Source organism: Anoplophora glabripennis, unplaced genomic scaffold, assembly GCF_000390285.2.
Source record: "Anoplophora glabripennis isolate ALB-LARVAE unplaced genomic scaffold, Agla_2.0 scaffold634, whole genome shotgun sequence".
Lineage (NCBI taxonomy): Eukaryota > Metazoa > Arthropoda > Insecta > Coleoptera > Cerambycidae > Anoplophora > Anoplophora glabripennis.
In genome coordinates, this window is record NW_019416707.1 from 69,600 (window position 1) to 86,984 (window position 17,385).

General features: G+C 33.6%; 1 protein-coding gene across 1 annotated transcript in view; it reads left to right on the plus strand.

Annotated features, from left to right (window-relative positions):
- LOC108914205 (puromycin-sensitive aminopeptidase) overlaps positions 1 to 12,655 on the plus strand; it is a 51,769-nt gene extending 39,114 nt beyond the window's left edge. Inside the window, exons 2-9 of the mRNA XM_018719957.2 lie at positions 4,018 to 4,238; positions 5,684 to 5,887; positions 5,958 to 6,242; positions 8,250 to 8,809; positions 10,756 to 11,062; positions 11,116 to 11,302; positions 11,356 to 11,727; positions 12,180 to 12,655. Coding sequence (XP_018575473.1) covers positions 4,018 to 4,238; positions 5,684 to 5,887; positions 5,958 to 6,242; positions 8,250 to 8,809; positions 10,756 to 11,062; positions 11,116 to 11,302; positions 11,356 to 11,727; positions 12,180 to 12,509 — 2,466 coding nt within the window. The 3' untranslated portion in view covers positions 12,510 to 12,655. The remainder of the gene's footprint in view (positions 1 to 4,017; positions 4,239 to 5,683; positions 5,888 to 5,957; positions 6,243 to 8,249; positions 8,810 to 10,755; positions 11,063 to 11,115; positions 11,303 to 11,355; positions 11,728 to 12,179) is intronic.
- The last annotated feature ends 4,730 nt before the right edge of the window (positions 12,656 to 17,385 follow it).

Consider the following 17,385-nt stretch of genomic DNA (forward strand, 5'->3'; position numbering starts at 1 on the left):
ATGCAAAATTAGTCTTGACTCAAAAAATTACCAAGCTGAGCTTGTATAATTCTGTTTAAAAACATAACTATTAATTTTGCACTATTGTAAAGCTTATTGTGCGAATTTTACTCTCATGTATCGACAAAATGCGACAAATACTAATCTGCTACTGGTGTTGGACAATGTGTCGGTAATTGACGTATTGTGTGCTGAAATTCCTTGAAACCATCTACGATTGGAATAATGAAAATTTGCATTTTAATGATATTCACCGAATAATTAATTCTCTGACGAACGACGATTCCTGTACCTTAAATATTCCGTGCTTTAAGTGACCAGCAATTTGAAATAGACCACTTTGTTAGTGTATCGCTTTTGTAATTGTCACATACCTACTATAAAATTTATAAGTTATAAGCGAATGCAAATCACAATCCAAATCATGAATTATTCGCGATTATGCTTACCGAATGGTACAACAAACAATTTTACATATTTGTGATAAATTAATTACTGGCTTATACTGTACACCGAAGTTAATAATAATTCGTGGAATTATTTTTCTTTGGCCATCTTAAGCTCTTTACATCCGATGCAGCAATTTAATCTAGATATTTAATTTCGAAATAAATTTATTCCAAAAGTCTTGGGATAAGTTAGGGAAAATAACGTTAACGATACAAGCGCTGATACAACATTTACTGTTTACCCATAAACTTTATCTGTCGTCACATCATAACAGGCATATATTTAACTTTTGGAAATTCTAACATTCAAAAGTACCGAATTGGAGAATCTTTCATTGAGATGTTATTCAATATAGTCACTTAATGTAGATGTTTGATTTTTATTTGATAACTTAATGGTTAATATGATGGAAACAGACAGGTCAGTGAACACCAAACTAGCAGGTCCGCCACTTGCAACTTGAACCACCTGCTTGCGTCAATGTCGGCGTGTTGTATTTTAGAGGGTCAGTAAAACCGACGCCGCTTCGAGTTAATGTCATGGAAGCGACTTTAAGATAAGAAAATTTCGAAATTTTGGAATAACCATCTGGTCTTCCTGTCCAATTTTGAAAATAGAGCAGTTGAGACAAGTTGTTATAATAATTTTGAACCTATATAAAAAACATTTCAAAAACCATTCAATCAAGAATAAAAGTGTGGTTGTAATTATTTTCATAAATCATTAGTAAATACTTTAATTTATTCTCCCAGTAGTTGAAGTAATTGAAATATCGGTGAAAAATTTAAAATTACATTTTACGAGAAATTGTGACAGTAGTGCATCTATTTCAAGTAGGTAATCGGTGTGGTGGTTCTCACTTTTAATAGTAACTAGAAATTGGTGCAATTAATTTATTATTTTCATCTATCCTCAACTACATTTTGTAATATTCAATACTTATGTAGTGACAGTACTATGTCGTCTATCCCATGATTTTTTTTCTATTTAATGCAGTGCCTTTTTTTTCCTAAATAGGCATAATTCTATTGTGCATAGCATCCGGCTTTACGGTCATTATCTGAAGTAATAATCTATGAAAATAACCAAAGCGTGTTCATTTAAGGAATGTTGACATGAAACAGAGAATTCTTAGTCATCGCCTTTATAATTCATTATTTATATCAAAATTGTGAATTAACGTATCTTAATTGTCATCAAATTCAACTAAAATTGGCATTTCGAAAGTCCTACTGTAGTACACAATTAGATGTATCTATTGCTGTAGCAAAATATATGGAAATGTGTTTAATTATATGAACTCTTACAAAAAAAAGGAAATCGTCATAATTATCTACATTTGTGGCACATATAATAAATTGGCCGATTTTTAGTTACAATTTAAATTTAATTTACCAATTTTTAGAATACAAACTATTCGTGATAACAGTGAACCACCAGTCATATTACATCTATCAGACTGTCGCATGTCGCAACTGTAATAACAAATATGTAACCTACTTATCAAATGTTTAAAGTAAATATTAGAATGGTAGATTGTAAATATTGCTACTATTTATTGGATACATAACATTAATAATCTTCAAACTTGGCCACTTTACGGAAGCTTCTAAATTCGCCACACTTTTTAATTCCATGTGTCAATAAAACTTGGTCAATTTTTTGACCAATTTACTGGATCGATAATTGGTAAATGCCAAAAGGATTTCAAAGGCTGTTGGTAACTAGTATAATGTTTGATTAAAAGATTATGATGTATACTGAGATACAGCGTTTCATTGTGTAGCTCCAATTTATATCCAACTCTCACGAAATGCTTTTGTGGTGCGTGGTAATTTATTAAATAATTTTAAATATGCTTTCGACCAACAATTTTATATGTTTACAAATTTAAACAAGTCAGTATATTTTAATGAATCAAATAACGAAAAACTCCTGATTAATTAGGTACAAGATGTTAATAAATACATAAACTTTCGAACATTTACTTAGAACTTTCAGTAAAATAAATTAATACCATTAATTTGTTCAAATTATACCGTTTATAATACGCTTATAAATTAATTTGTCGCATCCATTAAAGATGAAATATTATTTGTTTCCTCTAAATTGAAGATGCAACTTTTTTATTCCTAAATGTCCCGGCATCTTTTTTTAATACTTTAAAACATATGTTGTGGGTTTTATTACAATTAAAATTTCACGAATAGGTATTTTTTATAAACTTGACGCATTTACAGTACGTGCTTCTAGTCGGTTGCATTGTAATGCATATCATTTAATTTGAATATGATGAACATGACTATTATTTGCTCTAGATCCACCAGAACTTGAGAGTAAACAATAAATATCGGCCTTCATTTATGCGCGTAGCTTCATATTGTAACCACACTGTAACCATGAAGGTGCTTAATATTCGCAAACCACTATGATTAAGTTCATTTAGTACCGTATCAGGAATACTTATCACAAAATATGTTAATATTATGCGCGATCAAATGAAGCCTATAAGTTTTACACATTACTTGTAATACGAGTCTACCACTTGATTATAGTAATATACATTTAGGGCTAAGTCCAAGGGGAATACGTAATTTGCCTAAAAATATGAAGGTGAAATAGCTTGCATAATAATCGAAATATGAATGATAAAATGCGATATCTTCACTATTTTGTTAAATTCTTATCGGCCAGATAAATCATTTCTAGGTATTTCTCTTTGATGTTTTGACATAAATTTCTGTATAAAATATATATTGTGCAATAAAAATCTTTCAAAAAATTTGCACTTAATAGGTATTCAATTGAAATTCCAATTAAACTCGCATTCGTGCAAATTTCCCAACAAATAGCAGCCATTTTTATTGCGTTAAGCAATCAATTTTATCAGTAATAAATAGTATTGATGATTTTCTAAAAATTCCGCAGAGTTACTGATTATAGTTTATTGCGGCAAATAAAAGATTTTTATGAAAGTTGTGAATATTTGGTGATAAATAAAACGCAAACTATCAATGTTGTCCTGTACCTATTTTTAGAAACGAGTTAAAATAAGAGAATATTTCTAATTCTAATGCTATTCGTATTGGAAACTAAACAGTGTCACGTGACAAGTTAAAGGTTATATTAACCATCGGAAAAAGTAAGTCATTTCTAGTGCGGCACGATAATTTATTCGAAACAGTAGTTAAATCGATCTATTCTCTGAACATGCAGATTGAAAACTATTCGACATTTTTATCGATTCGACAAAATAACCGAATCAGTATCGTGTTGTTCAGGTATATAAAAGTTTTAAAATTGAAAAGAAGAGGAACTAGAAGAAATGTGGTCCAGTCAAAATGTTTCAGTGTTTTCTTTTTTTTTCAGACTAATGTAACTTTGTTCTAATTATTGATTTCATACATTTGAAAACTAAACTAGGTTGTTTTAACTTATTTATATAGCAAAAATAGTCATTGTTGACTGTGGGTTTGAATTATAAAACGATTGGAACATGCTTCCGGCATGTCCAGTTAGTACGAGTACCTACTAAAATTAAACTCAATTGTATTCTATTTGTTTCAGGTTGTGAAACCCACTGACGAAATCGTACTTAACGCCCTAGACTTAACCATCGACTCTGCAACGCTGAACGGCAATAAGAAGTTGACGCCAACCGAAACCAAACTAAGCACGGAGGATGAAACGGCGACATTCAAATTCGGCTCCCCGATCTCCCCGGGTTCCTACAACTTGGACCTCGCCTTCAAGGGCGAAATCAACGATAAGATGAAAGGCCTCTACAGGTAGGGAACAGATTGTATCTCGCCCGAAGCCCGTGTACCGTTATGGGTACGCCGTAAAATGTTATTGTGTAACTGTATTTTTTTGTCTTGGTCTTCTTTCAAACGGGCCCAATGACACCGACAGCCGAGATGATTCAGGTACCTATATCATTCCCATTAAGAGGAGAAATCGTAAAAAGGAAAACGGGATAGTCAATTAAATTTTGTAAAGCGCGTTTGCTAACCGTAGAGCTCCAGAAAAAGTTATCGGCAAAACATATTTTGCAGCTTAACTTTTGTAATCTATATCTCACTTAATTAACTTTGTTGCAGTCATTTAATTCACCATGTATTGTAATGGGGATTAGCGTTAATATCTTTCACAAGAAAAACGTTAAAGATTAAATAATAACTGTTATTAACACAATTTGGTCTGGTTATAGAGAATGATAAATAAACTTGATAACTCTTTGTATTCATAAATTTAGTGAATTTTGAACTTTGCGTTACATAGAGTAGAGAAATATGCGTCTTGAAATGGTGTAACACAGTGGCGTATCAAAAATGAGGGAACGTATCGTATTTTTTGTCCAAATTGAGAATATTTTCTTATCTAAGAATTATTTCTCTAGATATCTTTTGGAATTTTTTTAGTTTTTAAAATCAAAATGCGTAAAGTGTATTGAAGCATAGTGACGTCAGTTTTGCACATCTTCTGTAAAATTACTAAATCTAAATTTATCTAAATGTTCAAAGTAAAACTTTACTCAAAAAAAGACAATAAAACAATTTCTCTGTGAAGTCAATAATTTTGCTGTAATTTCTCAATAATTAAAGGTACATAATTACAGAAAAGTTGAATCTATTCATCTTATTCACATTCATTTAAGATAAAAGTGAATTTATGCTTCAAAACTTCAACTTATTCTGATTATCACCTAGCGTCAGTATTAAAAATCCTTTTAGTTTATCACAGTTTTTAGACTTTTAACTGTAAACTTTTATAAAAAAAAAAACTATCAGGAACCTACAAAAGTTTCATACGCAAATGATCTATCCAGATCTGAAGACTGCAGCTTCAAATAACTAATTTTAAAAATTGTAATACCTTCATCTTCGAACTCGGACACCAGTTTTTGATCAAATTTTATGTCTAAGCTGTTATTATGAGGGAAATGGACTACAAAGTTTGGTCTGTCATCCAGGTCATTGATCAGAACTGTGTTTTGTGTACTGTCTCTGAAGAATCATTAGTAATTGATGTAGAAAATATTGCTACTCTTGTTGTTTCGATGAGAAAAATTTACCCTGAAAATTTGTTGCAATGTTATTTTAAACTGTTTTTTGTACTCTTATGAAAAATTTTGCCAGATACCTTAAAAAATGTTGTTACAGTGAAAAATATTTACCTGGCGGCCCTGAACCTTTGTTACGGATGAATATTTATAATTCTCTGCATTTTGCAGGAGCAAATATGTCAATGAAAAAGGAGAAGAAACCTATGCCGCAGTAACCCAGTTCGAATCGACTGATGCCCGAAGATGCTTTCCCTGTTGGGACGAGCCAGCCCTAAAAGCGACATTCGATATCAGCCTAACTGTACCAAAGGATTTGGTAGCTTTGTCTAATATGCCCGTAAAAGATAGCGAGACAAAAGGAGATGCTGTAAGGCAAGTATTCAAGTATTTCAATGGTCATTTGTAGATGTGACACTAAATGAGAGGTGTTTTTCTTTTCCAGATATACTTTTGAAAAAACTCCGATAATGTCTACGTATCTGGTAGCGGCAGTCATTGGAGAATATGACTACGTCGAGGATAAATCTAGCGACGGGGTGTTAGTGAGGGTTTATACGCCGAAGGGGAAGAAGGAACAAGGCTTGTTTGCCCTGGAAGTAGCCACCAAAGTATTGCCTTACTATAAGGGATACTTCGATATAGCTTATCCTTTACCAAAAATAGATTTGATTGCCATAGCGGACTTTAGCGCTGGGGCTATGGAAAACTGGGGTCTTGTTACTTACAGGTGAGTATTATGTGGCTGTTTTTCTTAGAATTCATCAACTGGTCTTTCTAGGTGATAAAATTAATATTTTGTTTTTTTTTTCGAAAAAGATGTTCTATATATTGTCTTAAAAATGTTTAAAATTGCAAAAACTAGTAACTATGATTTTTGACTCGTATGAATGAAAACAATTTTTTCAGTTTTCCAGTTTTTGTAAATTTCAAAAGTCACTTTAAGATGTACACCATTAGCACTCCTGGACTAAACTACAAAAAAGTTGTGCATTTTCATGCTATTTACTGTTTTAAAAAATTGAAAATAATTTGAATTATTCTCAAAATATCTCGAAAAAGCTGAAATTTTCATATTTTTTAAATTAAAATATGAATGAAATTTGGCAGGCATATAAGTTGGTTAGGTTAGGTTAGGTTAGTCAAAATTTTGACTTGGTTTCCAATCCACTGTGACACCCATATAGAAAATCGAAAGTGTGCTGTGAAAATATGGGGATCTAGTTGGTTTGGAAAATTTTCTAACCTTTACACCCAAAGCTAGGTTTTCAAGATATTTCACCAACGAGGTGACTTAAATGAATTTTCAATGAGAATGTGCAACGTTTTTCCAATTTAACCAATTTTACTTCATACACTTTCCGATATTCTTAGGGTTACACTTTAAAAATGACCACCTGGTATGGTTAACATAAAAGATTTATTGTCCTTCACGATATATCAGCTTTATTGTGTGCAGTTAGCGATCGATGTAAGACGTATTTTGCACACCAATTATTAAATTTTTTATTACGAAAACGCTTTTTAATGGCACACATAAACGCTACATCTAATTGCATTTAATGGACCATCATTGGCCGAAGAATAAAAGTACCGTGATATTTTATTTGCCGGCTTAAAAGAGTTACTTTGATATTAATAGATTCACTTTTACTAAATTCTTACATAAACAGAAAAATTATGTATCCGTGTGTTATTAGCTAACGGTACTCCATGCATTCATTATAAAATAATTGCAGTTTGAAATATAAATTTCCCTCGAAGAGGCACCTAGGACAATTATGACATAACAATGAGACGTTTTGTAAACCTTTTGCTCTGTGTGAACTGGGGATTGTTGATAATTAAGGTTTAAAAATTGCATTTAATGAATTCGTACGGCAAATGCTTTCATTGGAGAAAAATATTCCATTGTGTATCATGTGTATGGCGTTCTAAGCGCGATTATGTAACGGAACGATGAACAATCCTGAATAATAAATATGAAATACGTTCAATACTCGAAATAATGTTGAACTGACATTCTATAGAGAACATATTTTATATCGAGATGATATATTTCGACATACATAGAAAATACACGATTTGCACACAATTGTAACCAATCAGTCCATCTAAAAATTGCTAATCGTTTTATATTATACAAAAGTTTTAATAAAAAACTAACATCAGCAGTTTTTTTCTTTTGTTTTGACCCTAAGGGTCTTCCTTCGTACACTTTTCATTTAATTCCAAGGCCTCCTAGATAACGGGACTAACATAATTTTTCACGATTTCAGCAATTGCAAGGCTTCATAGGAAAGTTGGGGATAAAGAAATTTAATGAAATTTCATATTTAAGGATTTTAAGGGTTGTAGAATGATGCTGCGTTTTCCGATTTTAGATAAAAATCACCAATATTACCTTCACATTGAAAAAAATCATAGTAGGCCATGAATTCCTAATTTGGTCATCATATGGTCACTAGGTTTATTTAAAGGGGATCTAGATAAAATTTGAACACACTGTATTTAATTCTATAGAAGACACTTTCAAATGACAACCTTCGAAAATTTTGTCTCTACTCTTCCACAAAATTAATTTTTTTATGCACCATAAATCAGTAACGAACGAATTAAAATGACATTTGACATCATTGAACGCCAGTAAATAATCGTCATTTGTTTGAATCGTGACTACACAGATATTTCTCCTGATTTACGTCATAATTCATAAGAAATATTATGTTCATTTTAGGGAGACGTGTCTGCTTGTCGACCCCCAGAATACCTCGGCGGTGAGCAAACAGTGGATAGCTCTCGTTGTCGGACACGAGCTAGCCCACCAGTGGTTCGGAAACCTGGTAACCATGGAGTGGTGGACGCACTTGTGGCTCAACGAAGGCTACGCCTCTTTCGTCGAGTTCCTATGCGTCAACTACCTGTTCCCGGAGTACGATATTTGGACGCAGTTCGTCAACGACTCGTATATTAAGGCGTTAGAACTGGACAGTTTAAAAAATTCTCACCCCATCGAAGTACCTGTAGGGAATCCCTCTGAAATCGACGAGATATTCGACGATATCAGTTACAATAAGGGAGCTTCGGTGATAAGGATGCTGCACCACTATATCGGCGACGAGGACTTTAGGAAGGGCATGCACCTGTACTTAACCAGGCACCAGTACAAAAATACTTTTACCGAGGATTTGTGGGCGGCATTGGAGGAAGCCAGTAATAAGCCGGTCGGGGACGTCATGTCAACTTGGACGAAACAAATGGGTTTCCCTGTTGTTAAAGTCGCCAGCAAGTCGTCAGGTGAGTGTCAGATTTCTTAATCTCTGTAGTGCAGTAAAATTAGTAATAGTTTTGTGAATATTTCAAAATGTTTTATTAGATGATCTGTATGCAAAACGGAGCATTATATCTCGGGAGTGCTCCAGGGACCTGTGTTGGGGCCAACTTTCTTTTTAATTTATAATGCGGATATATTTGATGATATGAAATTTTTTGTGTGCAATAAGGGGAGAGACCATGTATTTACAAAAAATGTATATTTTATAGCTGATATAGTACCTACTTATATCAGTGCTAACAATTTAGGGTTTCTGTTTAATATTCAGTTAAAGTATTGTGGTCTTGGTTTAAATATTAATTTAAAAAATTTGGTTTGTCCTGAGATTCCATTATAAACATACAAATATAATAAAGAAAAAAACTGTGATAGTCTTGTTGTCTTCCAAAAATTTGTTGTTCCTTTGTCAAACAGCTGATCGAAGGAAAAACGCATAACCGTATTTATTTTGTACTGCTCTATTTCTGAATTTTGAATTATAAAAAATCTGCTGTTTCTATGGCTCTCCAAGATTTTTTAATAGGTATTTGCAGTTACAGGCAAATCAAAATATTTGTTGGCCTGAATCCAATTTGTCTACAACCAAATCAATTATATCAGGCCAGGATGATGTGTTTGTAATTTTAGGACAGTCTCCTTGCTTTATCGTTTTCCATATGTTTGCAATTTACCCTTTTGATTCAATAATGCAGTTTCTAGTAGTAAAGTATTTTCGAAGTCGGGCGAACTTGTATAAAAATGCCTAGCAATAAAATTTAATGAGTTTCATAAGCGTCTCTAAAAAATTTGTCTGCTAAATTACATGTTCATTTGGCCAACCAACAACATATTTTTTCTTTATATAAATTATAAATTGTCCACTGAATCACGTCTCTCGTCATGTCATCAATATTTTAAGATTTTTTTTTACGCAATGATCTATAGCATGAAAAATTGTGGACATTGAAACTTTAGTTAATATGTGAATTCTATTTATAATTTCATTTTCTTCCATTTTTAAACAATCGTAAATTTTTAAAATGAGACGCTGACATTGAACATGTAAATCTTTATTTATAAATTCTAAATCTGTTTCATCAACAACCGGTTCTGGTGGTATTTCGTTTTGTTCCGTGTAAAAAGGTCTCTAAAATGCCATGTTGTAATGTTATTAGTAAACAAAACATCCCTCTTATTTCTCCCTTTCGCAGTTGTAATATGAATAATAAATTAAAATAACCTGAATCACACCAAATTCCGCATTGCTGCACTGCACTGCTAGACAATTTGTCAACAACTGAAATTTATGGCCCAGTCGCCCAGTGCGGCTATGTTATTCTTCAACTGGGCATATACATTTCTACCACCTCCACGTTTAGTTCGACCAGACTTGTATATAGGTATGGCTAAATAAATATAGGAACAAGTTTTTCAAATATTTCAATGCAAAGTTAATGTCTAGCTCTTTGGTCTTAAATTGAGATCGGAAAGACTTTACTTGAGACACCAAGCAATATTTTTTTTACTTTCTACTGTTAAAAATAATCTACAACTACACCTTTTTGGAAGGAGATAAAGGGTCTTGCCGAAGAAACATAAAAATGACCAATTACAAAAGTAGGTGTTCCCCTATGAGAGTGATTTTAAATTAATGAAATAGATGTCGCCACCTCCGTTATTCTCTTGAGTAACATTCATTTCTATATATAACTAGTTTTTATGAGTATAAAAACTATACCAATCTAATAAAGACAAAAAAAATGTAAACGTAAGTTAGTGTCTTATCATTATTGTGCTTTGATGTATAATACTCATATATTCTAGGTTAGGTTAGGTTTTCTGGTGAGTGGGCCAAAAGTTAGCCCTCTTGCGGTCTATTGTACAATTATTCTAAATAAAGACACATCATTGTCAATGTTTACTATTACAGGCGATGGAAAGGGTGTGACCCTGACACTCTCCCAAACCAAATTCACAGCGGACGGCTCCAAACCCTCAGGAAACTACCTCTGGTTGATACCAATCTCGATATCTACCTCTAAAAACCCTTCTAAGGAAGTAGTGAGCACTGTTCTTAAGACGCCTACGGCCGAAGTGGTTGTACCTGATGTAAAACCTTCCGAGTGGATAAAAATCAACCCCGGCACCATAGGATTTTATAGGACTCAGTACACGCCGGAAATGTTGGAGAAATTCATTCCCGCTATACAAAATAAGACCCTGCCTCCATTGGATAGGTAAGAAATCACTTTGTTTTCATCTTGGTGGAAAAAAATTTTTTTTCTTTCAGGCTAGGGCTCTTGGACGATCTCTTTGCTATGGTAAAGGCTGGCCATACAAGTACAGTGGAGGTGTTGAAACTACTCAAGGCCTTCGAAGACGAAACCGACTACAATGTGTGGTCCTCTATAGGAAATATCCTTGGAAGAGTGGGGCAAGTTTTGGGAAATACCGAGTGTGATATCGACTATAAAAAAGTAAGTCTAATAAATATGAACGGTCAATCCATATATATTAATTTTTGTTTTAGTACCAAAAACAACTCCTACGTAAAGTGTACAAACGACTGGGCTGGAACCAAAAACCGGACGAAACTCACCTCGACACCCTGCTCAGAGGTCTCGTCTTGGGCCGGCTCGCCTGGCTGGACGATGAAGACACCATCAAGGAGGCCAGGGAACGGTTCGTCGTTCACGTTAAATCGGATCAGACCTTGCCGGCGGATCTCCGTAGCGCCTGCTACAAGACTGTGCTGAGGGCTGGGGGAAAGGAAGAGTACGACACGCTTTTGCAGTTGTATCGGTCGACGGATCTCCACGAGGAGAAGGACAGGATCAGCAGGTCGCTGGGGGCCGCCAAGGATCCCGAATTGTTGAAGAAAGTTCTCGATTTTGCCATGTCGGTGAGTGAAGTCGCATATGTTATAAATCTAGTTTATTCTTTGAGATACAGGGTGTTAAACGTTCTTTTCGGATATTTTCCAAAAGCGGTGTCCCATAATAGAAACATTTTTTTCAAAGGTCAAGGCAAATTTAAAGCAGTTAGGTCGTGTCCTTTACTGATTGTAAATACAAAAAAAAACGAAAATTTTTGCGAAATCACATCAATTTTTCTGAACGAGTGGTTATTTTTGTGCCCATTTTTGTTTACGAAAGTACCGAAGTAGAGAGCATAATATTAATTTACGGGGAACATGATCAAAATGCCAGGGCGGCATCTCGATTGCGTTGCAAATGTTTTCAACCAAGGCCACCCTCTACTTTTCCTAAAATTAAAAATAAAAAAGTGGAATAATAAGCTTGTAGATGTTTGAATGAATATTCATCAGTTTTCAATTGTATTATTTTCTTTTAGGATGAAGTACGCTCGCAGGACACAGTATTTGTAATAATTTCCGTGGCACTCACTCACGTGGGTCGCGAGCTGGCCTGGCAGTTCTTCAAAGACAACTGGAGCAAGATCGTAGAGCGTTTCAGTGGGTACCTGCTAACCAGGTTGGTTAAGTACTTAACGGAGAACTTTGCCAGCGAAAAGATGTCCACGGAGGTGGAAACATTCTTCCGGGAACACAAGTCGCCTGGTACGGAAAGAACCGTACAACAAGCCGTGGAAACTATACAGTTGAACACTGCATGGCTGAAGAGAGATTCAGCAGCCATTAAGAAATACCTCAGTTCTAATTAAATTGTACTTAATTATTGTGAACAACGTACTTTGTTTTTTATCGGTAAATTATGCCAGTGACTGTACCTATAATTTGTTATTTTTAGAAAGTTTTGTATTAATTGAAATATTGTATGAATGATATTTAATAAAAAATAATTCTTCCACTTGTTGTTTATCTCTTGATAATTTTTTGTCTATTACCATTTAAAAAAACCTAACCTCACAAACACACGTGTAATGACATCATAGATCATCTGCTGTGCTGTGCTGTGCTAGTGGCTTGTTTTATTTCGTAAATCACCGTTGCCGATTGCTGCGTGCGTAATTTCTCAATTTTCGGCGATAAAAATAATTTAACTACATTGAAAAACGCGTTTTTTAAGTTGTTTTGTGTCTTTTCAGTGTCTGTGGTATATTTTTTTATAAATTAGTGACTTGTTTTCGTTATTTTAAACATAATTGCAATTTATAGGTTAAGTACAGATGTCGGACGGTATGTGCCGGTCAGTTTAGTGTTCAGTGCCGTGTCGTGTCGCGTCGTGTCCTGTGACTTAAATGTAAATGTTTATTTAAGATACCTACCCTCCAAGTTCACTTTCTTGGTTTTCTATATGGTGAAGAAGTTAAGCACAAGAAGATATGGATTTCAGCAGTTCCACGCTCTAATTTTGTGCCATCAGATTATTCTGTAACAGGTAGGTAAGGCTTTAGCTTTAAAATGAAGCCATCCCACCATTTTAAATCTGCATAACTTATTCAGAGATAAATGTAATTTCTTTTAAATGAATGAACGAACAACTTTTAGTACTTGGGTATTGTAAAATTATAATTTTAGTACAAAAAAGGACGGATGTGAATATAGCAACGGTTTTCCAGCAACGGTTTTTCAGATTATGATTTTCGTTCATGTGGTAATGCCTGTTAAAATTTTCAACATTTATAGATTCAAATGACTCGAAAATCGGATTAATATACGGAGTGTATATGTATTTCCAGTTCTCATACCTGAGGGTGGATGCCGCCCTTACGTAAATATTGTAAATTTATATATTATTTCAGGTCTGTTAAATTTCTCTATGTGAATAGCTTAAATTATCCCCTTCTACAAAGTTCTGTGTGTTTTTATAAATGCCCGGGCCGTATTAAGGGTGGCAGCCACCCTTATGTATAAAAAATGCTTATAAAAATTATTTGTTGATGTCTGTTAAGTTTTTATACGTGAATCGCTTAAATTATCTCTTCCAACATAGTCCTGTATGTTTTTTTATATGCCCGGCCCGTATTAAGGGTGGCATCCACCCTCATATATAAAAAATGCTTATAAAAATTATTGCTTTTAAAACTTATTTGTTGATGTATGTTACATTTTTATACGTGAATCGCTTAAATTATCTGGCAGCCACCCTTATAAATAAAAAAAGGCTCTCAGCCACGAAATTTGAATAATTCCAAATATTTCGAATTTTCACAACCAAGAACGGCGGTGACAACATTTTTAAAATTAAGGCGATGTTTCGAATTGTATTAGCTATGTCCTGTACAAATTTAGTTTCATACAACCCTCTCGGTTTCAAAATTACGATACCTATGTATGTTTTCAGCCACAAAATTTGAATAATTCCAAATATTTCGAATTTTCACCACCAAGAACAGCGGTGACAACATTTTTAACATTAAGGCGATGTTTCGCATCATATTACCTAGCTATGTCCTGTACAAATTTAGTTTCGTGCAACTCTCTCAGACTATGTATTTTGTATTTGCAGTTTATTGGGATTTATGAGTTTTGAGGTTATAGATTTTCAGGTTATGGGTTTTAGAGTTATAGATTATTATCGATCTTAAGTTTATCGAGTTATGAAAGTACAGGATTATATGGTTTAAGGATTGATATTGTTGGGTCTCATAGTTTCAAGTCGTTTTTTTAGATTAGCAAAATACGCTGACGTGATGGGGCAAAACTCTCCACTCATTTATTTTTTGTGGTTCTGTGTAATTGGGAGACCTCGGTGAACTCATAGGGATTCATATCGTTGCTCCACGCCATGATTTGTTTCTTGAGACTATTTTAATGAAAGAGATATCTATTAAGNAGGGTGGCATCCACCCTCATATATAAAAAATGCTTATAAAAATTATTGCTTTTAAAACTTATTTGTTGATGTATGTTACATTTTTATACGTGAATAGCTTAAATTATCTGGCAGCCACCCTTATAAATAAAAAAAGGCTCTTATCTATAAAAAAGGTTTTCAGCCACGAAATTTGAATAATTCCAAATATTTCGAATTTTCACAACTAAGAACGGCGGTGACAACATTTTTAACATTAAGGCAATGTTTCGAATTGTATTAGCTATGTCCTGTACAAATTTAGTTTCGTGCAACTCTCTCAGTTTCAAAAATACAATACCTATGTATTTTGTATTTGCAGTTTATTGGGATTTATGAGTTTCGAGGTTATAGATTTTCAGGTTATATGGTTTAAGGGTTGATATTGTTGGCTCATAGTTTCGTCGTTTTTTTAGGTTAGAAAAAAACGCCGACGTGATGGGGCAAAACTCTCCTCATTTATTTTTTGTGGTTCTGTGTAATTGGGAGACCTCGGTGAACTCATAGGGATTCGTATCGTTGCTCCACGCCATGATTCGTTTCTTGAGACTATTTTAATGAAAGAGATATCTATTAAGGTCCATTTTTCTTTTGCAACAAACTGAGATGCTAGTAAGTTTATTTTAATATATTTAACAAAATTATTTTAAATTTTTTAAGTGACCTAGTTATTACTAGAAAAAAGCTGATATTTTAGTTTTACTGTGATTGCGTTTTGAATAAATCTTGGGAATATTAATTGTTGATCCACTTTTAGTTCGGTGATTCAGTGTTCACCGAGGACATACACTTTGCATATATTTGGAAATGTGTAAGAGAATGATAGTAAAAGAGCAAAGAACGTTATTTATATTGAAATCAGCGGTTTTCAAAAGGTTATATTGTAGGGATGAAAGGAGGAACATGTTACAGAAGTCAATAACAGGCAAATAATTTTATACAAAGACATTTATTAATTATTAATATTTTCGATACTCTTATAATAAACTTATTATAAACAACTATTTCTATGTACAATGCAACATGGTACAGTAATTACGTACACCATTAGTCCTCGGTATTATCATAAAATTTTATTTACCCTTTCAATAAATACAATCATTAACAAACCAAAAGTTTAACAATTAGACTCTATCACATAAGAGCAATTTCACACCAATTCTGTACACTAAAAACAAAAATGGTGCACTTAGAGAACTACATTCATATCTCCATCAATACCGCAGTTATTACCACAACTTTTACGCTTACTAAAATACTCCACTGTTAAATCTTGTGTTAATAACCGGAGGTCCACTATTCATTTAATTTTGATTTGTCATTGAAACAAAAACACATGTGCGCGTTAAAGCGTGCACTGAGCTGGATGTGATTAAACCTAATGCTAATCTAACATGCCGTTTACAACGGTTACTATGTCGACGGCATGTATTTTGGACGTACCTTGGAGGGGTGCATTGCCGCAAAATTTAGTGCCTTTCGTCCGGATTTGGACTACGCTAAGATTACATTTTTCTGCTAACTTTATTTTACTAAAAAAGTGGTGTTCTAGAGCTCACAGCTTTCTCTATTTGCAAATTCAAGAAAACATGCTCGCTATAATTTTAGGCGTAATTTTATATACTAGCGTTTTGATATCTGCGTGTAGGTTTTTACAGTCTCGTCACAGAATCTGGAATAGACTCGATGAATGTTAATATTCGGCAGAATAATTAAATCAGCCAATTGGCAGAATACTGAAATCAGCATTAATATTAAATCGGCCTATCGGCAGGGTACTTAAATCAGCCAATCGGCAGAATACTGTAACCAGCCAATCGGCAGAACACTGAAATCAGTATTAATATTAAATCAGCCAATCGGTAGAACACTGAAATCAGCATTAATATTAAATTAGCCAATCGGCAGAATACTGAAATCAGCATTTTTATTAAATCAGCCTATCGGCAAAATACTGAAGTCAGAATTAATATTAAATCAGCCTACTTAAATCAGCCAATCGGCAGAATACTGAAATCAGCATTAATATTAAATCAGCCTATCGTCAGAATTCTAAAATCAGCATTAATATTAAATCAGCCTATCGGCAAAATTCTGAAATCAGCATTAATATTAAATCAGCCTATCAGCAGAATACTGAAATCAGAATTAATATTAAATCAGCCTATCGGCAGAATACTGAAATCGGAATTAATATTAAATCAGCCTATCGGCAGAATACTGAAATCAGAATTAATATTAAATCAGCCTATCGTCAGAATACTGAAATCAGTATTGATATTAAGTCAGCCAATCGGCAGAATACTGAAATTAGCATTAATATTAAATCAGCCAATCGGCAGAATACTGAAATCAGCATTAATATTAAATCAGCCAATCGGCAGAATACTGAAATCAGCATTAATATTAAATCAGCCAATCGGCAAAATACTGAAATCAGCATTGATATTAAATCAGCCTATCGGCAGAATACTTAAATCAGCTAATCGGCATAATACTGAAATCAGCTTAATATTAAATCAGCCTATCGGCAGAATACTTAAATCAGCATTAATATTAAATCAGCCAATTTAATATTTAAGTTCTGTAAAAACGTGGAAAATTTATATATTAATTAGAAATCATAGTGTTATAAATTTTTATCAAACCAGCCATTGCGAGTATATTCCATTTCCATATTTGAGACTTCGACAAAATTTTTTGAAAGACGTAACGGAATTACTGTTTTGATATAACTAGAGCTAACGCTTACGCTATTGCCCTTTGGCACTTGTATAAGGTTT